At 37.3% G+C, this 17075-nt stretch overlaps 1 protein-coding gene across 2 annotated transcripts in view; it reads left to right on the plus strand.

The window, feature by feature from the left end:
* Positions 1-17075, plus strand: part of LOC111149069 (clock circadian regulator) — a 137810-nt gene that overhangs the window by 110816 nt on the left and 9919 nt on the right. The window contains exons 17-22 of one of the 2 annotated variants that reach the window (XM_022505976.1): positions 5317-5417; positions 5948-6037; positions 8372-8524; positions 9382-9591; positions 10280-10485; positions 14725-14974. In XM_022505976.1, the coding sequence (XP_022361684.1) occupies positions 5317-5417; positions 5948-6037; positions 8372-8524; positions 9382-9591; positions 10280-10485; positions 14725-14974 (1010 nt within the window). The remainder of the gene's footprint in view (positions 1-5316; positions 5418-5947; positions 6038-8371; positions 8525-9381; positions 9592-10279; positions 10486-14724; positions 14975-17075) is intronic. The other variant, XM_022505975.1, reaches the window with a different exon arrangement.

Genomic DNA, 17075 nt, shown 5'->3' on the forward strand with positions numbered 1-17075 from the left:
TTTAAAGATTTTATTTATTTATTTGTCACAGAGAGAAATCACATGTAGGCAGAGAGGCAGGCAGGGCGGTGGGGGGGGGGGGGAAGCAGGCTCCCTGCTGAGCAGACAGCCCGATGCGGGGCTTGATCCCAGGACCCTGAGATCATGACCTGAGCTGAGGCTTAACCTTAAGCAGAGGCTTAACCCACTGAGCCACCCAGGTGCCCCTCAAGAGAGTGCTTCTAAATTGTGTTACTGGTGTCAGCATTTTTCATCAAATGCTACTTTATTTTTTTACATGAAAAGGTTTACTGTAGCACTGCTTACATTAAAAAGTAAGAAACACTCTTTTTAAATTTATTATTTTTTTTAGTTGAAGTATAACGTACAGTGTTATATTAGCTTCAGGTATACAATATAATGACTTAATTCTGTACATACTGCTCATTATGATGATAAATGCACTCTTAATCTCCTTCACCAATTTAAGAAACAAAACAAGTTAACAAAGAAAAAGACAAAAAGCCAGACTCTTAAATATAGAAAAGAGCATGGTTTGTTGTTAGAGGGGCGGTGGGTGGGAAGATGGGTAAAATGCTACTTCAAAATGATAAATTTATACTTTTCTGAAATATACTAACCTTTCCAATGAGCAAAAGCCATGTTGCTCACGTTGAACAAAGAATTAAGTTTATAAAATAGTGTATAAAATATTTAGGTAGTAGTATTGGTATTGTTAAGTTGCCTTTAATCGTCCCTCAAAAAAACAAAACTGTTTATTCATTTTTTACTGGTAGAACCAGTCAGTGTTCTTTAAGTTGGCTTTTTTGTTTGTTTTGTTTTTTAAGATTTTATTTATTTATTTAGAGAGAGAAAGGGAGTGAGCCAGTGCACGACTTGGGGGGAGGGGCAGAGGGAGATGGAGAAGCACATTCCCCACTGAGCAGGACACCTGATGAGAGGCTTGATCCCAGGATCCTGCGATCATGTCCTGAGCAGAAGGTAGATGCTTAACCAATTAAGTCACCCAGGTACCTGTTTTAAGGTTGCTTTCTGAAAGTTTTGCTTTTTTAAAAAACTTATTCTGGTACCCTATGTCTTTTGATTAGGACATTTAGCCCATTTACCTTCAGAGTAATTATTGAAAGATGTGGATTTAGTGCCATTGTATTGCCTGTAAAGTTACTGTTACTGTATATTGTCTCTGTTCTTTTCTGGTCCGTGTTTCTTTTGGGCTCTGTATTCGCTTAAAGGGTCCTTTTAAACTTTTTTTGCAAAGCTTGTTTAGTGATCACAAATTCTTTTAGTTTCTCTTTGTTCAGGAAGCTTTTTATGTCTCCTTCTATTTTGAATGACATCCTAGCTGGATAATGTATTCTTGACTGCATATTTTTTTCATTTAGCACCCAATGTATTATGCCAGTACTTTCTGGTCTGTCAGGTCTCTGGCTAGGTCTCCTGCCAGTCTGTTGTTTCTGCCTTTGTAGGTTACGGACCTGTTCTCCACTATAATATGCTCCATTATACTTTCTGCACCCTCCCCTGGCCATCCTCCTCTTTTCGGATCCCAATTATTCTAATACTGTTTTGTTTTATGGTATCACTTATCTCTTAAATTCTCCCCTTATAATCCAGTAGTTGTTTATCTCTTAGCTTCTTTATACTCCGTTATTTTGTCTTCTCTATCACTATTTCTCTTCTGCCTCATTTATCCTAGCAGTTAGGGCCTCCATTTTTTATTGCATCTCATTAGTAGACTTTTTAATGTATCGTTATGTATTGTATCTTTATAGTTGTTATTCTGAACTCTAGTTCTGAGCCTTACTTTTCATATTGATTAGGTCACTGGTAGTCAGTACCACCTGTTACTCTCTTTTTTGAGGTGAATGTTTCCATCTTGTCATTCTATCCAAAGAATAGATGAATGAGAGAATAAAATACTAAAATGGCAACAATGACCCCAGAGAAATATGCACAAATCAGAAAAGACCCAAGACTGAATTAAAAAAAAAAACAGTACAATCAGACAGTGAACAGAAAAGAGCAATACACTGGATGCTGTGTGTATTTTGGTCTGTTTACTAGAAAACTAGATCTGGGGGTGCCTGGGCATCTCAGTGGGTTAAACCTCTGCCTTCAGCTCAGGTCATGATCTCAGAGTCCTGGGATCGAGCCCTACATCAGGCTCTCTGCTCAGCAGGGAGCCTGCTTTTCTTCTCTGCCTGTCTCTCTGCCTACTTGTGATCTCTCTCTTTCTGTCAAATAAATAAATAAAATCTTAAAAAAAAAAAAAAACTAGATCTGGAAATTGTAAAAAAAAAAATATGTACACAAATAAAATTAAGTACAATGAAAGGATAGAATGTAACTGTAAAAATGATAGTTAAAATACAAAAAAAAAAAAAGAAAGAAAAAGAAGGAATGTAAACAGACATGTAAACAGAACAGACCAATACACTATATCCTGAGTGTATTTTGGTTTGTTAGAAGAAACTACCTGTCAATATTATAAAGAAAAAAAAGGATACATGTACAAAAATAAAGTTTTAAATACATTGAAAGGATAGAATGTAACTGTAAAGATGAAAATTAAAGACTTTTACCAAAAAAAAAGAAAGGAGAAAAAAGAATATGATCAAATAGGTGAAGAGAATAGAGCCATACACTAGATTCTGGGTGTGTTTTGGTCTGTTTGTTTAAGGAAACTGCATCCCAAAATTGTAAAGAAAGAAAAACTTATATACAAAAATAAAATACAATGAGAGGATTGAATGTAAATGTAAAAATAAAAGTTAAAAAGATTTCTAAGAAGTTCATAAAGTAAAAATTGGTTGAAAGAGGAAAGAGGAATTGATTTTCTTAAGTCAAAACCATCAAGTTAATTAAAGGTTTAATGATGCAATCTAAAAAAAAAAGGAAAGAGGAAAAAGAATTCATTTTGAAAAATTAAAAACCGTGGGAAGAAGACCATTTATTATATAAACTGTCTTCCCCAGTGCTTGAGTTTTGAAGTTCTCTGTGATCAATAAACTTGGTCTTGCCCATCTTTTGGGGGAGGGGCCTCTTGCATTGATTCTTAAGTGTCTGCCCCAGGTGGAATTGTAACCACCCTTGCCAGGGGCCAGGCTAAGTAATCTGTGCCTGATTGCTCCTTGTGGCTTTTGTTCCTTGAAGGTTTTCCATGCTGCTTTAGAGGATGAGCATGAGGTTGGTTCAGTGCCACACTGCTAAGTGCACCCTCGGGGAAGAGCAGTCAATCACTACAGTCTCCCTTGTTTCTGCTCACCTGGCCTATGACCCAGCATTTCTGTTTCAGTCACATGACCCCATTTTGAGGCTCCAAACCCTGAAGACTTCTGTGGCGCATCCTCATGCCACTTCTGGAGGGGGTGGTCTCGCTGTGGTTCTGCTGTGTCCTGGTTTGCAGTATATGGCAACCCCGAGGTGGGAGCGGACTCCTGGGCTCACTGATGATAGCCAGCTTCCCTGCTCTGATGCCTGGAAACTCGTCCACGCTCAGGCAGTCCCAGTCTTCCTGTGACCCTGGGGATCCTGAGACCACACCATCCCACTTAGTATTCCGTCCTGCTTCCACACCTGAGCACCTTTCACGCGGGGACGTCTCTCAGCTGAGCAGTTTTCTAAAAGTTCTGATTTTGCACTCCACTGCTGTATGAGTTTCCAGTAGCCGGCTTTTGGAGGCTTCCTCCCCCGCAGTTAGTTCATCTTCAGACATATGGCCTCAGCTTCACTTCTCTGCACCTCCTGTCTCGCAGAGAGTGGTGCTTTGCTCTTTGTAGGGTTGCAGCTGTTCTTTTCTTAGATCTGCAGCTGAGTTCATAGGTGTTCAGGATGAGCTTACAGCTGGCTAGCTGAATTCCTGGGGCCAGACACAACTAAGGTTTCCTACTCCTCTGCCATCTTGGACTAACTCCTGAATGTTATTTTTATTTCTTAATTTTTAATGAAGACTTGCATAATTATCATTGGATTAGTAACCTTCTTTTGTTTAAAGAGTTTAGCAGTTTAATTTCCCAGGGTATTACAACCACGTAAGGAAAAGGAGGTTGTTGGAACCACTGAACACCATAGGTAGAACATTAAAGAGGTGTTAAACATAGAATTTCTTAAATCTTAGGGGAAAAAGTTTTTCCTTTGTAGCTATGTTTCTCTTTTTATACATTTTATTTTACTGTGGTATGAATACTTTGAGATCTATCCTGTTAAGTTTTCAAGCTTACAGTACATTATTGTTGGCTATAGATACAGTGTTGTAGTGCAGATCTCTAGAGCTTATTCGTTGTACTTAATGGCAACGTTACGCCCATTGATTATTAACTCTTTATTTTCCTTATCCCTCCAGTCCTTGTCAGTCACCATTCTACTCCTATTCAGTGAATTTCTCTATTTTAAATACCTCATAGAAGGGAGTCATGCAGTACTTGTCTTTCATTCACTGGCTTTTTCCACATAGCATGATGTCCTCAGGATTGATCCATTTTGTCTTATCTTGCAAAATTTCATTCTTTTTAAAGGTTGAGTAGTATTTCATTGTATATATATTACCATATATTTGTTTTTCCATTCATCTCTCAGTACACATTTTAATTGTTTCCGCATCTTGGCTATTAAGAATAGTATGAGATCACTCTGCAGCCATAATGGAGAATAGTGCTGCCGTGAACATAGGAGTGCTAATATCTCTCTGAGATCCTGATTTCAGTTCTTTTGGGTAAATACCCAGGAGTGGAATTGCTGGATCACATGTGGTAGTTCTATTTTTAATTTTTTTAGAAACTTCTATTACGGTTTCCCATAGTGGCTCCACCATTTCATAACCCCACCAATTTTAAGTGTGGAAGGGTTCCAGTTTCTTTACATTCTCAGCAACACTTCTTGTTTTTTTATAATAGCCATCTTGTCATGGGTGAAGTTGTGTCTCATTGTGGTTTTGATTTGCATTTCCCTGATGGTGAGTGACCTTGAACATTTCATATTCTAGCTGGCCATTTGTGTATCTTCTTGAAGAAATGTCTTTTTGTCTGTAGGCCATTTTTAAATGGAATTATTATTATTATTTTTTTTTTACTATTGAGCTCTAGGAGTAGTAACCATTTTTAAATATAAAGTTTTCCTATTTCAGATATATTCTTTGTCCTTAAGAAAGAAGTAATTAAAGTGAATCCTCTTATTGTCATAGACTTCACTTCTATGAAATAATTTAGAAAAATAATTGAACGTTTATTTTTAATTTATTGAATCCATCTTGAGATTTATCTTCGCAAATTATATTTTGTAAAGTACTAACACTGTTTCATTTTTGTTGACTAACCTCAGCAACACCAACAAAGATCCCAACGGACACAAGCACTCCTCCCAGACCACATTTACCAGCTCATGAAAAGATGGCATCGAGGAGGGCATCATTCAGTAGTCAGGTAAACTTTATCTAGGTAGTACTCGTCTGAATAAAGATTTATTATAAGGGGGGAGATCATGTAAATTTTTAGAAATTCATTAATTCATTACCCCTTTTTATAAAGATCAGAATTGCTGTTGATAAATAATACTTGAGATCTTTCCCTTTTTGTGAAATCATTCTCAGACATATTCCTTTTGATTATTTTCCAGGTAAAATGTTAGATATTTCTTTTACTTAAGGAAAGTTAATAATTTAGAGCCATTTCATATCTAATTTCGAATACCAATCACCTTCAGTTATGTCCATTTAATTTTTATTAAGAGCCCATGCAAGGTAATGTGGCAGATGACTTAGAAGATGAAAGGATAAATAGGGAATGGGCACATCCAGTGTAGAGGGGGCGATATGCATGCCTGTACTCCGCTAAAAATGTTATGAGGCAAATTGTAGTTCAGTTGTAAAGATACCATGTTGCTATTTCTGGTGGAAGTACTTATGGATGGGAATAGTTGTCACTCCAGTGTTATTTTTTGTTTTGCTTCCTAGTCCATAAATTCCCAATCTGTTGGTCAGTCGTTAACCCAGCCAGCGATGTCTCAAGCTGCAAATTTACCAATTCCACAAGGCATGTCCCAGGTATTTTTTTGTTTGTTTGTTTCAGTTAAGTATTTTAAAATGATAAATTGTTTTTAAGCTAATAGAGATTTTAAAAAATATATACTTTTTAATGCAGTGACTCTCACCTGTTGGCATTTATAATGTCTGGGGGATATTTCTGATTGTCGGTGATCTGATCGGTGATCTAATTGTGGAGTATCACTGGCCCTTAATAGACAAGGGCCAGGGATGCTAGTTGTCTTTCAGGATGCAGGACAGTTTTGTGCAACAAGGAATTATCCCGGTTTATGTGCTATAACACCCCCACTGGGAGATACTATAGACAGATCTCATATTTCATTGAGCGATAAAGCCAAATACTTTGTCTCTTAGTTCTGTGATGTTATTTCCTGTTACTCTGCCTTCTGGGTTTCTATTATTTGCATTTAATAGAAATCCTTTCAGTGTTGACAATGTAATGTTTACCCAAAAATATAAATAACTTTTGTTAGGATAAAATACAATATTTTAAATATTTCTTAAAGGCAAGAGGGAGCTAAGGCACAAAACTCGTAATGTTTTCTCCTACTTATTGTGATCTAATATAAGATAGGGTCTGATGATTGTCAATTCAAAAGACAGAGTTCTGTACTTGTTGAAAGGTAATATTCAGTATCCTCAACACAAACTTTTGAAGATAGAGAAAAAGGTTTTTTGGAGGGCTTTGCTCACTTTTAGATGCAGTTCACTGTAGGAGACTTTTTTTTTTTTTTTTTTTTAAGATTTTATTTATTTGAGAGAGCACACAAGTTGCAGGGAGGAGCAGACTCCCTGCTGAGCAGGGAGCCCAGTGTGTGCTCTATTCCAGGACCGCGGGATCTTGACCTGAGCCATAGGCAGATGCTTAATTGACTGAGCCACCCAGGTGCCCCTGTAGGAGACTATTTTAAGATTAAGACACATTCCCAATAAATTGGAATTCTTTCTGCCATATCCTGTGCTAAATATTCATGGAAATAATTAAATGAGCAGGATACACTTAAGTGATGAATCACTAAGTGTGACTAAATTTCAAGCAGTAGTAAATAGAAGCTGTTTATGACTCAAGTAGAACCATGAAATAAGATTGAAAATCCTGGAAGTAGAATAACTGTTTGCATTCATGTATGCATTTATTCATTCATAATTGCTTAGTCTATAAAAGTCTACATTTCATACTTGTGAACATACAACTGTGAATAGTTTCAGCTGAAAATATGAATAAAAATATGGTTAGTTATCTGTTAGATTTTTATAACCTTCTAATGATGTATACAAAGAGGCCATTCTAGGGATGACAGAATTTGATATGAATAACTCTAGGAGCAGGCTACTTTTTCATTTGTTAAATGATAGAAATTAAGTAACTTGTTCTAGGAAATGATAGAGCCACAGTATGAGCTCTGGTCTTTTTGTTTTTTGTTGTTATTTATCTTAGAAGAGAGCAAGCACGCATGTTCACAGGGAGATGCAGAGGGAGAAAGAGAAAAAGTCTTCAGGTCCTGAAAGAGGAGAGGGAGAAAGAGAGAATCTCATGCAGACTTTGATTTGAGTGTGAGCCTGACACAGGGCTCAATCTCAGGACCTGGAGACCATGACCTGAACCAAAATCAAGAATTGCAGGCTTGACCAACTGAGCGCTGGTCTTCCAATGCCAGTGTGTACTTGTAATCAGGCAAGATCTGGTCAGAAGTCAGAAGCCATACCAGAAATTTGAAATAGGGATAATAATAAAAAAATTATTAACAGGTTAACAGGGAATCCTAAGTAATACAGGGATAATGGATGTAGAGAACAGCCACTAACTGTGAGAGGGGGAGTATAGTAAGCAAAGAAGGAACAACTTGGAAAATTCCCCCAGGCCTCCTCAACTTTTCTTCCTCCAGGCCAAGTTGGAACTCAGTTCCCAGTGGGGCTGGTGTGGCTGTAGCCACTGGATGAGAGAGAGGTTCACTGAGGTACCACAGACCAGGGCTGGAGTGCAGGAAGCCACCTTTTGGGTTACCAGCAGAAATTGCAGGGGAGCTTCCCATAAGGATGCCAGTAAGACTTGCTGGAAAGTCAAGGGATTCTCCTTTTGCAGTATCCCTCCAGCACCATCTATGGACATGACTAAGTTTGTGTCTGCTGACAAAGGAGAAATGTTTATAGGGTCCAGCTCCAGTAGCAGAAAACCAAGCAAAGGTGGGTGAATTAGGAGCTGAGAGATAATACATTGAAAACTAGTGTAACATTGTTAGCTTGGAGTATATACTATTTATTTTTCATGTCACACAATTATGAAGAGTAAGTGATTCTAAAATATGTTACGCTTTTCCCAAACTGGTACTTCAGTTTCAGTTTTCAGCTCAATTAGGAGCCATGCAGCATCTAAAAGACCAATTAGAGCAACGGACACGGATGATAGAGGCAAATATTCATCGACAACAAGAAGAACTAAGAAAAATTCAAGAACAACTTCAAATGGTCCAAGGTCAAGGGCTGCAGGTAAAGTTATTATATTTGAATACAAATAAAACATGCCATTCACATTTTGGTTTCTTAGGAAAATTGACTTTTCTTAATTAAAAATGAGAAGCAAGAGATAACATTTCATCAGTTTAGTTCAATAAATACTCATTGGTTACCTACTCAGTATAATGGCATTTACACTCTAATTCATTCCTGAGAGTATTTCCATCAACATCGTTGTTTCTCCAGATTAAAGTCCTCTTTTTAGCAATCTAATTTTTAGTAAATTTAAACCCATAATATTGTATTTTGTGTAGATTTCTAGGTACATGTAGGTAGAGTTTATAAATCAATCATCAATCATTATTTTAGTAAACTTCTGGTAGATATAATTCTGGTTAGTCTTATTTGATCAGTAGACAGGGCCACTAAAGTTGTATCTTTCAGAAGAAACTAGGATTTTGGAGAAGGGAAACTAAGTGAAAAAAAGCTACTTCTGTCTGATGCCAGACATTACAAACAATGATTGATGAAAAACTGCCTGTCCACAGATCTCTGAGTAGCACTGAATTGGGGTAATGCTAGCTGGTAGAACAAGCAGTGACCAACATGTAAAATATTCAAACAAGTAGAGGTTTTGAAATTTATCACCCTTTTTCTGACAGTTGGAAACATGATAAGGTTATGGGATGACTGGAAGAATGGATAAGAATTGGTTTTTTTCCAGTAATTGTTTATTGCTAATTGGTCACTGAAAAAGACTTAACCATCCTGTTATTTGCTTTTTAAACTTAATTTGTAGCTTGTTTTTGCTTCCTCTTTTTTAAATTGCTCTCATTCTTCTTTGTTTTTAATCTACAAAGCTCATTTTAATGTAATCTTTATTTTTAAAGATGTTTTTACAACAGTCATCCCCTGGTTTGAGTTTTGGTTCTGTTCAACTTTCTTCTGGAAATTCATCTAACATCCAGCAACTCACACCTATAAATATGCAGGGCCAGGTCGTTCAAACTAACCAGATTCAAGGTGGAATGAATACTGGACACATTGGCACAACTCAGCATATGATACCGCAGCAGACTTTACAGAGTACATCAAGTCAGGTAATGGATCAAGTGCAGTGAGCTCTGGAGTGTTGAGTGATTGAAATGTACGCTATTGCAGAAATGAAAATGAAGGTCTATCTGAAATAATTCCATATTTTGGCTTTTAATAGTAATAATTAGAAGTTTAGTTTTGAGGGTGGTCATTAAAATATTTTGTGCAAAATTGTTAAAATGTCAATGTTATAAATGCTTTCAGTATTTTGACATTTAAAAATTTTGCAGTTTGTTGAAAATGAACATACAGGCTACTTCTGTATGTTATAAAGGTTTGACTTACAAAAGAGGGTGACCAGGAAACACATTACTATGAAGAATAAGCTGTTACAGTAGTGATAGTTTAATCAGTAATCTAGGAAATTTGATGCAGGTAATTGGTGGACATTAGTGACTGTAAATCCCAAGACTTCAGGTGAAATCTGTCAAGATGTCTAACGTCCGTCACTCACTCTGGGCATTTCACAGAAGTTCTAAAGTTCATAGTTTATATTCCAACAAGATACTGAAGACTAATTCATTCTCAATTACTATAGTTTTTTTCCTTTGTAGTTAGATTTCTCCCAGAGTAATATGTCCTGCTTCTCCTTTTTTGGTCATGTCAACTATTGTTAGAGTAATGAATAGTAGATGCATATTTCCTAAAAAAAATTTTTCATTTAATTCATCTGTAATATCTTCTATTTTCTAGCAGAGTCAACAGAATATGTTGAGTGGGCACAGTCAACAAACATCTCTTCCCAGTCAGACACAGAGCACTCTTACAGCCCCACTGTACAACACTATGGTGATCTCACAGCCGGCAGCCGGAAGCATGGTCCAGATCCCATCTAGCATGCCACAGAGCAGTACCCCGAGTGCTGCAGTAACTACATTCACTCAGGACAGACAGATCAGGTAGTTGTCAAAATTCAGTCATTCCAAAGTTGTAAAAATTGATGAATTAAAAAACTGATTTGATTTTTAAAAGTTTGATTTTAGTTTGTAGCCAACTCCCACCAGCATTCTTGAATTCGAACTAAAAATGCAGAGGGGTTCTGGATGGCTCAGTTATTTAAGTGTCTGCCTTCGGTTCGGGTCATGGGCCATCTCAGTGTCCCGGGATCAAGTCCCGCATCGTGCTCCCTGCTCAGTGGGGAGTCTGATTCTTCCTCTCCTCCCTTCTCGTGCTCTGTCTCTCTCTCGCAATCCCTCTCTCCTCTCTCTCAAACAAAAAAAAAAAAAACAAAAAAAAATGCAGAATATGTCCATTGTTTAAGGATTTATAATAAAACAGTAACAATAAATTTTGTTTCCTATCCAAAAATGTTCTACTGAATATTACAGAGTCCAGTATCCATAGCACACTGTTACAGGAGTTTTATGACAGGCTTTGTACGACTCTGAAACTTTCAGCATTTTAATACAAATGTTGATGAGTTTTCATGCAGTAACAATGGCTAAGGTTTATACTCCCATGGTTTGTATGGGTTATGGAATAAAAGTAGCTTACCTTTCTTGAGTTTGTTGAGTACTGTGCTAGGTGCTCAAAATATACTATCTCATTTGAATTTTTTTTTTTTTTTTAAGATGTGGTTAGGTCTTTTATTTCCCAGATAAGAAAAGAGTGAGTTTATAGTAATTTGGTTTGGGGCATGTAGGTAGTTAAAGGGGTGATGAGTAGTTTCTAAATTTAAGCCTGGCTATCTGATTTCAAAACTCAAGTACTTAAGTTAATAGTACACGAAACTTTTGTAGGCTATTCTAGAAAAACAGCCATTTATGACTTATTTTAGTGGGCAGTCCAAGTGATTGACATAGAAACAAATATTTTGAAGAAATGCCATTATTTCATATTATTGGGAAGCTTTCTCTTAACTACTGTGGGATCTCTATGGTCTTAAAACTCCTCTATTTTAAATACTTTTTAGTTTTTATTTTATTGCAATACAAAGTAGGCTCCTGCTTTTATAATACAATTTTGTTGTATCAAACTACGTAACAGATTTGATTAAAATCCTATTGATTTCCAAAGAGTAAAGAAGCTGTAGGATCATAGAGGCAGTGGGAGCACAGAGCTTATTGCTTCTCTTTGGAACTCAGTTCCTCAAGTGAAGTCCAACTTCTCGCTCCGACGTTCTAAAAGGAGGTATTATGAATGTGCTCCATAGAAATGTAGAGGATTACTTTTAAAGCCTGAGGAAGACATCATTAATCTAGAATGCCAATGTGCATTTTGGATGATACAATTTAGCAACTATTTGTGGACTTTTTTTTTTTTTTTTTGAGGTGAAAATACATATTTCAGCAACTGTTGGCATTCTACTTAAGTGAATGTGGCACATTCCTTGTCCCAAGAGAATGATCAGACTTACAAGCCGTAGAGGGTTAAACAAATCAGTATTATTTGTCATGATAAATACTTCTTCCTAGGTCTTTAGAAAAAGGAAGTTAGCAGTTTTATGGGTTGAGGCAAACAGGTGAAGAGAGGAGTGTGGTAGAGGAGTGTGGTCAAGGCCAAGCTTCACAGAGGAGGTACTTGGCCTGAGTCTTAAAGAGCTAGACTTTTTCATGTGGCAGGGACTCTCACAAGGGTATTCTAAACAAAGGGAATAGTGTATATGAAATCACAGAAGTGGGAGTTAAGCACTAAGTAGACTGAAGAATGTGTCTTGGTGCCAGAGATGGATGAAGTATTCTCATCACATTCTATTCAGTGACCAGTTAGGGCAATTTCTTTTAAGATTAGAGATAAATGAGCATTTAGTACTTCTATGCCCAGGCCACTTTGAAAATGTTACTTTCTCTTTGGGCATCATTCTCCATATGTCAGTTTTTAAATTATTTTCTACATATTTTTTGCATTAAGTAATACGTTCAGCCCTGAAGTATGTAAAATAAGATTATTTTATTTTCAGGATTTGGTATGGATTCAAAAGTGGATTTATTTTGTCTTACAGACCACATAAATAATAAAGTTAATTTCTACTAACTTTAATACACCATTATGTACTTGACACGGTGTATAACTGCAGTGATGTCGTGCTCCAGTCACAGTGGAGTCATAGCTCTGTAATGGCCAATGTTAGAAACTAACTTCATCTCACAGAAAAGGCAAATAGAAATACTGTTGTTCCCTGAACAGGTATCATTTTTTGTTGTTGTCTTATTAAAATAGAAGAAGGAAGGTGGGGAGGGAGCAAATATTAGTGAATTCTAACACAGTGGATGTATGCTACATCGATGAATTTACAAATTGAGGATATTTTTATTCAGTGTTAGAAGGTCGTTTAATTTTGAATTATGTTCATAAGGTACAACTTACAGTATAAGTATCTTCTGTAAACCTAATAGAAAGGTCTTTAAAAATCCCTTATGATAGCTTTAAGTTTATTCATGATTAGCAAAGTGAACACATGCCACATACAGCTGATTCCCCAAGTACCTAGAATTTTATAAAAGGAAGATATTTTTTAACAGATTTAAAACTTTTTCTCATTGTGGTAAAATATACGTGAAATTTACCACGTCAGCTATTTGAACATGTACATTTCTTTGGCGTTGAGTACATTTATACTGTTGGACCATCACTACCATCAATCTCCATAACTTTTTCCTTACTTTTTTTTTTTCCCTCCAGAACTTTTTTCTTAGTCCCAAACTGAAACTCTGCCCCATTGAACAATAATTCCCCATTCCCCATTCCAGGACCCTCTAGGTCCTGGAAGCCACCATCCTGCTTTCTGAGCACATAAATCTATGACTCTGACTACTCTAGACACTCTAGATTACAGATGGAATCATACAATATGTGTGTCTTTTGTGACTGGTTTATTTCACTTGGCACAGTGTTCTCAAGGTTTGTCCATGTTGTAGCATGTGTCCGAATGTTATTCCTTTTATTTTTAGATATATATTTATTCATTCATTTGCTCATTCATTCATTTAGAGAGTGCAAATGGGGAGGGACAGATGAGAGAGGATCTTAAGCAGGCTGCACATTCAGAGCCCAGTGTGGGTCTTGATCTCAGGACGCTGAGATCATGACCTGAGCCGAAATCAAGAGTCGAATGCTTAACCTCCTGAGCCACCCAGGTGCCCCGATTTTATTCCTTTTTAAGGCTAAATAATATTTCATTGTGTGAATACACTGTGTTTTGTTTACTCATTGATGGACACTTGGGTTGCATCCATCTTTTGGCCATTGTGAATCATGCTGCTGTGAACATGAGTGCACAAGTATCTGAGATCCTGCTTTCAGTTCTTTTTAGGTATATACCCAGAATTGGGATTGCTGGATCATGGTAATTTTGTATTTAATTTTTTGAGAACAGTCCTACTGTTTGCCTTAGTAGCTGCACTATTTTATTATTCCTACCAGCAGTGCATGTTGTAATTTCTCCATATCTTCACCAGCACTAATTTGTTTGTTTTATAATGGCCATCCTGATGGATGTGATTCACATTTCCCTGTGCATCTTTTCATTTGCTTATTGACCATTTGTAGATCTTCTTTAGAAAACCATCTATTCCAGACCTTTGCCCATTTTTTAATCAGATTGGTTATTGTTGAGTTACAAGATTGTTTTATATAATCTATATCAGATATCGGATTTGCGGATAATTTCCTCCCACAGAGTAGGAGAAAGAGAAATTGTCTTTCCCTGTACTGATAGTGTCCTTTGATATACAAAAGTTTTTAATTTTGATGTCTAGTTTATCTTTCGTTGCCTGTGTTTTTAGCATCATATCCAAGAAATCACTGCCCAATCCAGTGTCATGAAACTTACCCTGTTTTTTTCTAAGAGTTTCGTAGTTGTAGCTCTTATGTTTAGTGCTTTAATCCAGCCTGACTTAAATTTTGTATGTGGTGAATGCTAAAGATGCAACTTCATTCTTTCGCATATAGTTGTCCAAAAAATTTATATTTTTGTTTGTGATCATTTCATTTTGCTACATACATTTTTGTTTTACTGGTATTCCCAAAGGCATCTTTAAAAACGTGAAACAGGAAACGAAATTGGAACGTACAGCTTTTAAAAACTAAACTGGCAGTATCATTGGGTATTATCTTAGAGGAGTATTCAGCCCACCACCTTTTATAATATATACCTTACACTTCTGACTCCCCTTCTTCTCTTTCTTTCTTCTTCACAGATTTTCTCAAGGTCAGCAACTTGTGACCAAATTAGTAACTGCTCCCGTAGCTTGTGGGGCGGTCATGGTACCTAGCACAATGCTCATGGGTCAGGTGGTGACCGCCTACCCTACCTTTGCTCCACAACAGCAGCCCCCGCAGACGCTGTCAGTCACGCAGCCGCAGCCGAGCTCCCAGGAGCAGCAGCTCGCTTCGGTTCAGCAACCGTCTCAGGCTCAGCTGACGCAGCCCCCACAGCAGTTCTTACAGGTAATTCCCCCTAGGGGGAGCTCTCCCATTTCCTTCTACAGAGTGAAATTAGGCATTAAAAGACCAATTTTTTTTTCACTTCTTTTCAGCGTAACAGTATTCATTGTTTTTGCACCACACCCAGTGCTCCATGCAATATGTGCCCTCCCTAATACCTACCACCTAGTTCCCCCAACCTCCCACTCCCCTGCTCCTTCAAAACAATGAATACTGTTATGCTGAAAAGAAATTTAAAAAAAATAAATAAAATACATTTTCATTAAAAAAAAAAAGTACAAGTTTGCAATGATTGTGGTGACATATATGTTGCTGTTGAGTTATGTAATAGATGGTTTTTCCTTAGTCCTCTTTATGTAGAATCGTGAAAATATACCTTTGGGCAGGATGTACATCACTGAGTAATTCCTCAATAAAAATAACACTTGATAAAACAATTTTGTAAATCATCTGAAAAATCCATAAAAGCTTATTGTAGAAGTTAAATTTCTGGAAGGGCGGAAAGCTTGTCCTCGTTAGCTGTTCTTTCTTCCCTTGTTTGGTCTTTGGAAGACATTTAGCTCTGCCATGGGCATACCCCGTTATCTGAACTACTGGATAAAATGAGTAGCTACTTGCTGTCCACATCAAGGTACTTTATATAGAGCTCTGTCTGGCTGGAGTTTCTGGAAATCAAACCCTGTCTTCCTTTTAGTGGCCCACCAAACATGCGCTCCTACAGGCCAGGGGCATCAAAAGGGATTTTTGGAAAAATTAGAGGCATTACCTTAAATTATTATGTTGGATTAAATAGAAATGATGTTTTGGTTGTAAGTTAATGTCAGAGGAGAAATACTGTGGCGGTATACACACACACATGCTCTGAAGTCAGGCTGCCTGGAGACTGAGTCCCTGCTCTTCCACATGCTGCGTGCCCTTTGGCAGGTTTCTTACTAAAATTCAGTGTCTTCATCTATAATATGGAGGTGCTCACAGTTCACACCTTGTGGGTAAACAATGCGCGTAAGTCACTGAACATAGAGGCACAGAACTAGCTGTCATTTATGAGCACTGTCTTGGTCAATGGAGTAAACACTCAGATTAGCCAAAAATGCAGACGCATATTTCATCACATATCTCCCGTTATCTCAGTAGACTGGAACTGTCTATCTAAAGGGTAGAGAAGAAAGTTAACCTAGGTTGGGATCCTCAGCTGGGAATTCAGCAGGATACGTTTCTGGACCTCAGCACCCTCCTTGGAGCACACAGTAGCAGGTTTTGACTTCTGGAAATCCACCTTCTTCGTTCTGGCCTATGGGGAGCAGTTTTGAATACAGGCTAGCCTAGATTCGTCTGGAGACCAGTCCATGGAGGCCAGCCACATACCATATCATCAGTTTTAGAGTCATGCAGATGTATGATTATGTATGTATGATGGTGTGATTAGAAAATTCAGTATTAGACTGTATACTCAGGCATAAATACATCCTTACTCTACCACCCTTGGTGTTAACGGTGCAAATAGAGTTCTTGAAGAGAACAGAAAACTAAAACATGTTCGTTGCCTAAATACCTCTGAGAGTCCTACTGACAGCCCCTTAGACCTGAAACCTGTACTGTAGCTATTAGTGACTAGGTTAGCTGTTGTTATAAATGAATTAATAACTAGAATTTACAATAAGTTATAAACTGTTTTCTATAGAAAGTCATACTCAATGACAATTGAGCAAAACCTTAAAAAAGGAGAGAACCTGCCTTAAGATCTCAGTCTCCTAAATCAGGGAAGAAGGGCCCTTGAGCAAGCACAAGAACAAGCGCTCTCTTCTCCCCGCTTCTGAAAGAATTCCAGAGACATGAGACCCCTAAAGAAGTAAGATCAACAGTATCGTTTAGAAATACACTTCTGTGTAGAGAGTTAATATAAATTGGGCTTCTCTGATTATATAACATCTCGTTCCAAAATATGCCTCTGTTGTAATCCTGTAAAGCTCACAAATATCCTGAGTTTTTTGTTACAAAAGCTTTTCCTAAATAACAGAGAAAGAAGTTTGTCCAGGTTTTTGGCAAAGCTTAAGGTTCCAAGATCTGCCCGTGTGTGTGTGTATACGCGCGTGTGCCCTTTATA

The sequence above is a fragment of the Enhydra lutris genome, unplaced genomic scaffold (assembly GCF_002288905.1).
Source record: "Enhydra lutris kenyoni isolate GAN:26980312 unplaced genomic scaffold, ASM228890v2 scaffoldscaffold21, whole genome shotgun sequence".
In the NCBI taxonomy this organism is placed as follows: Eukaryota; Metazoa; Chordata; class Mammalia; order Carnivora; family Mustelidae; genus Enhydra; species Enhydra lutris.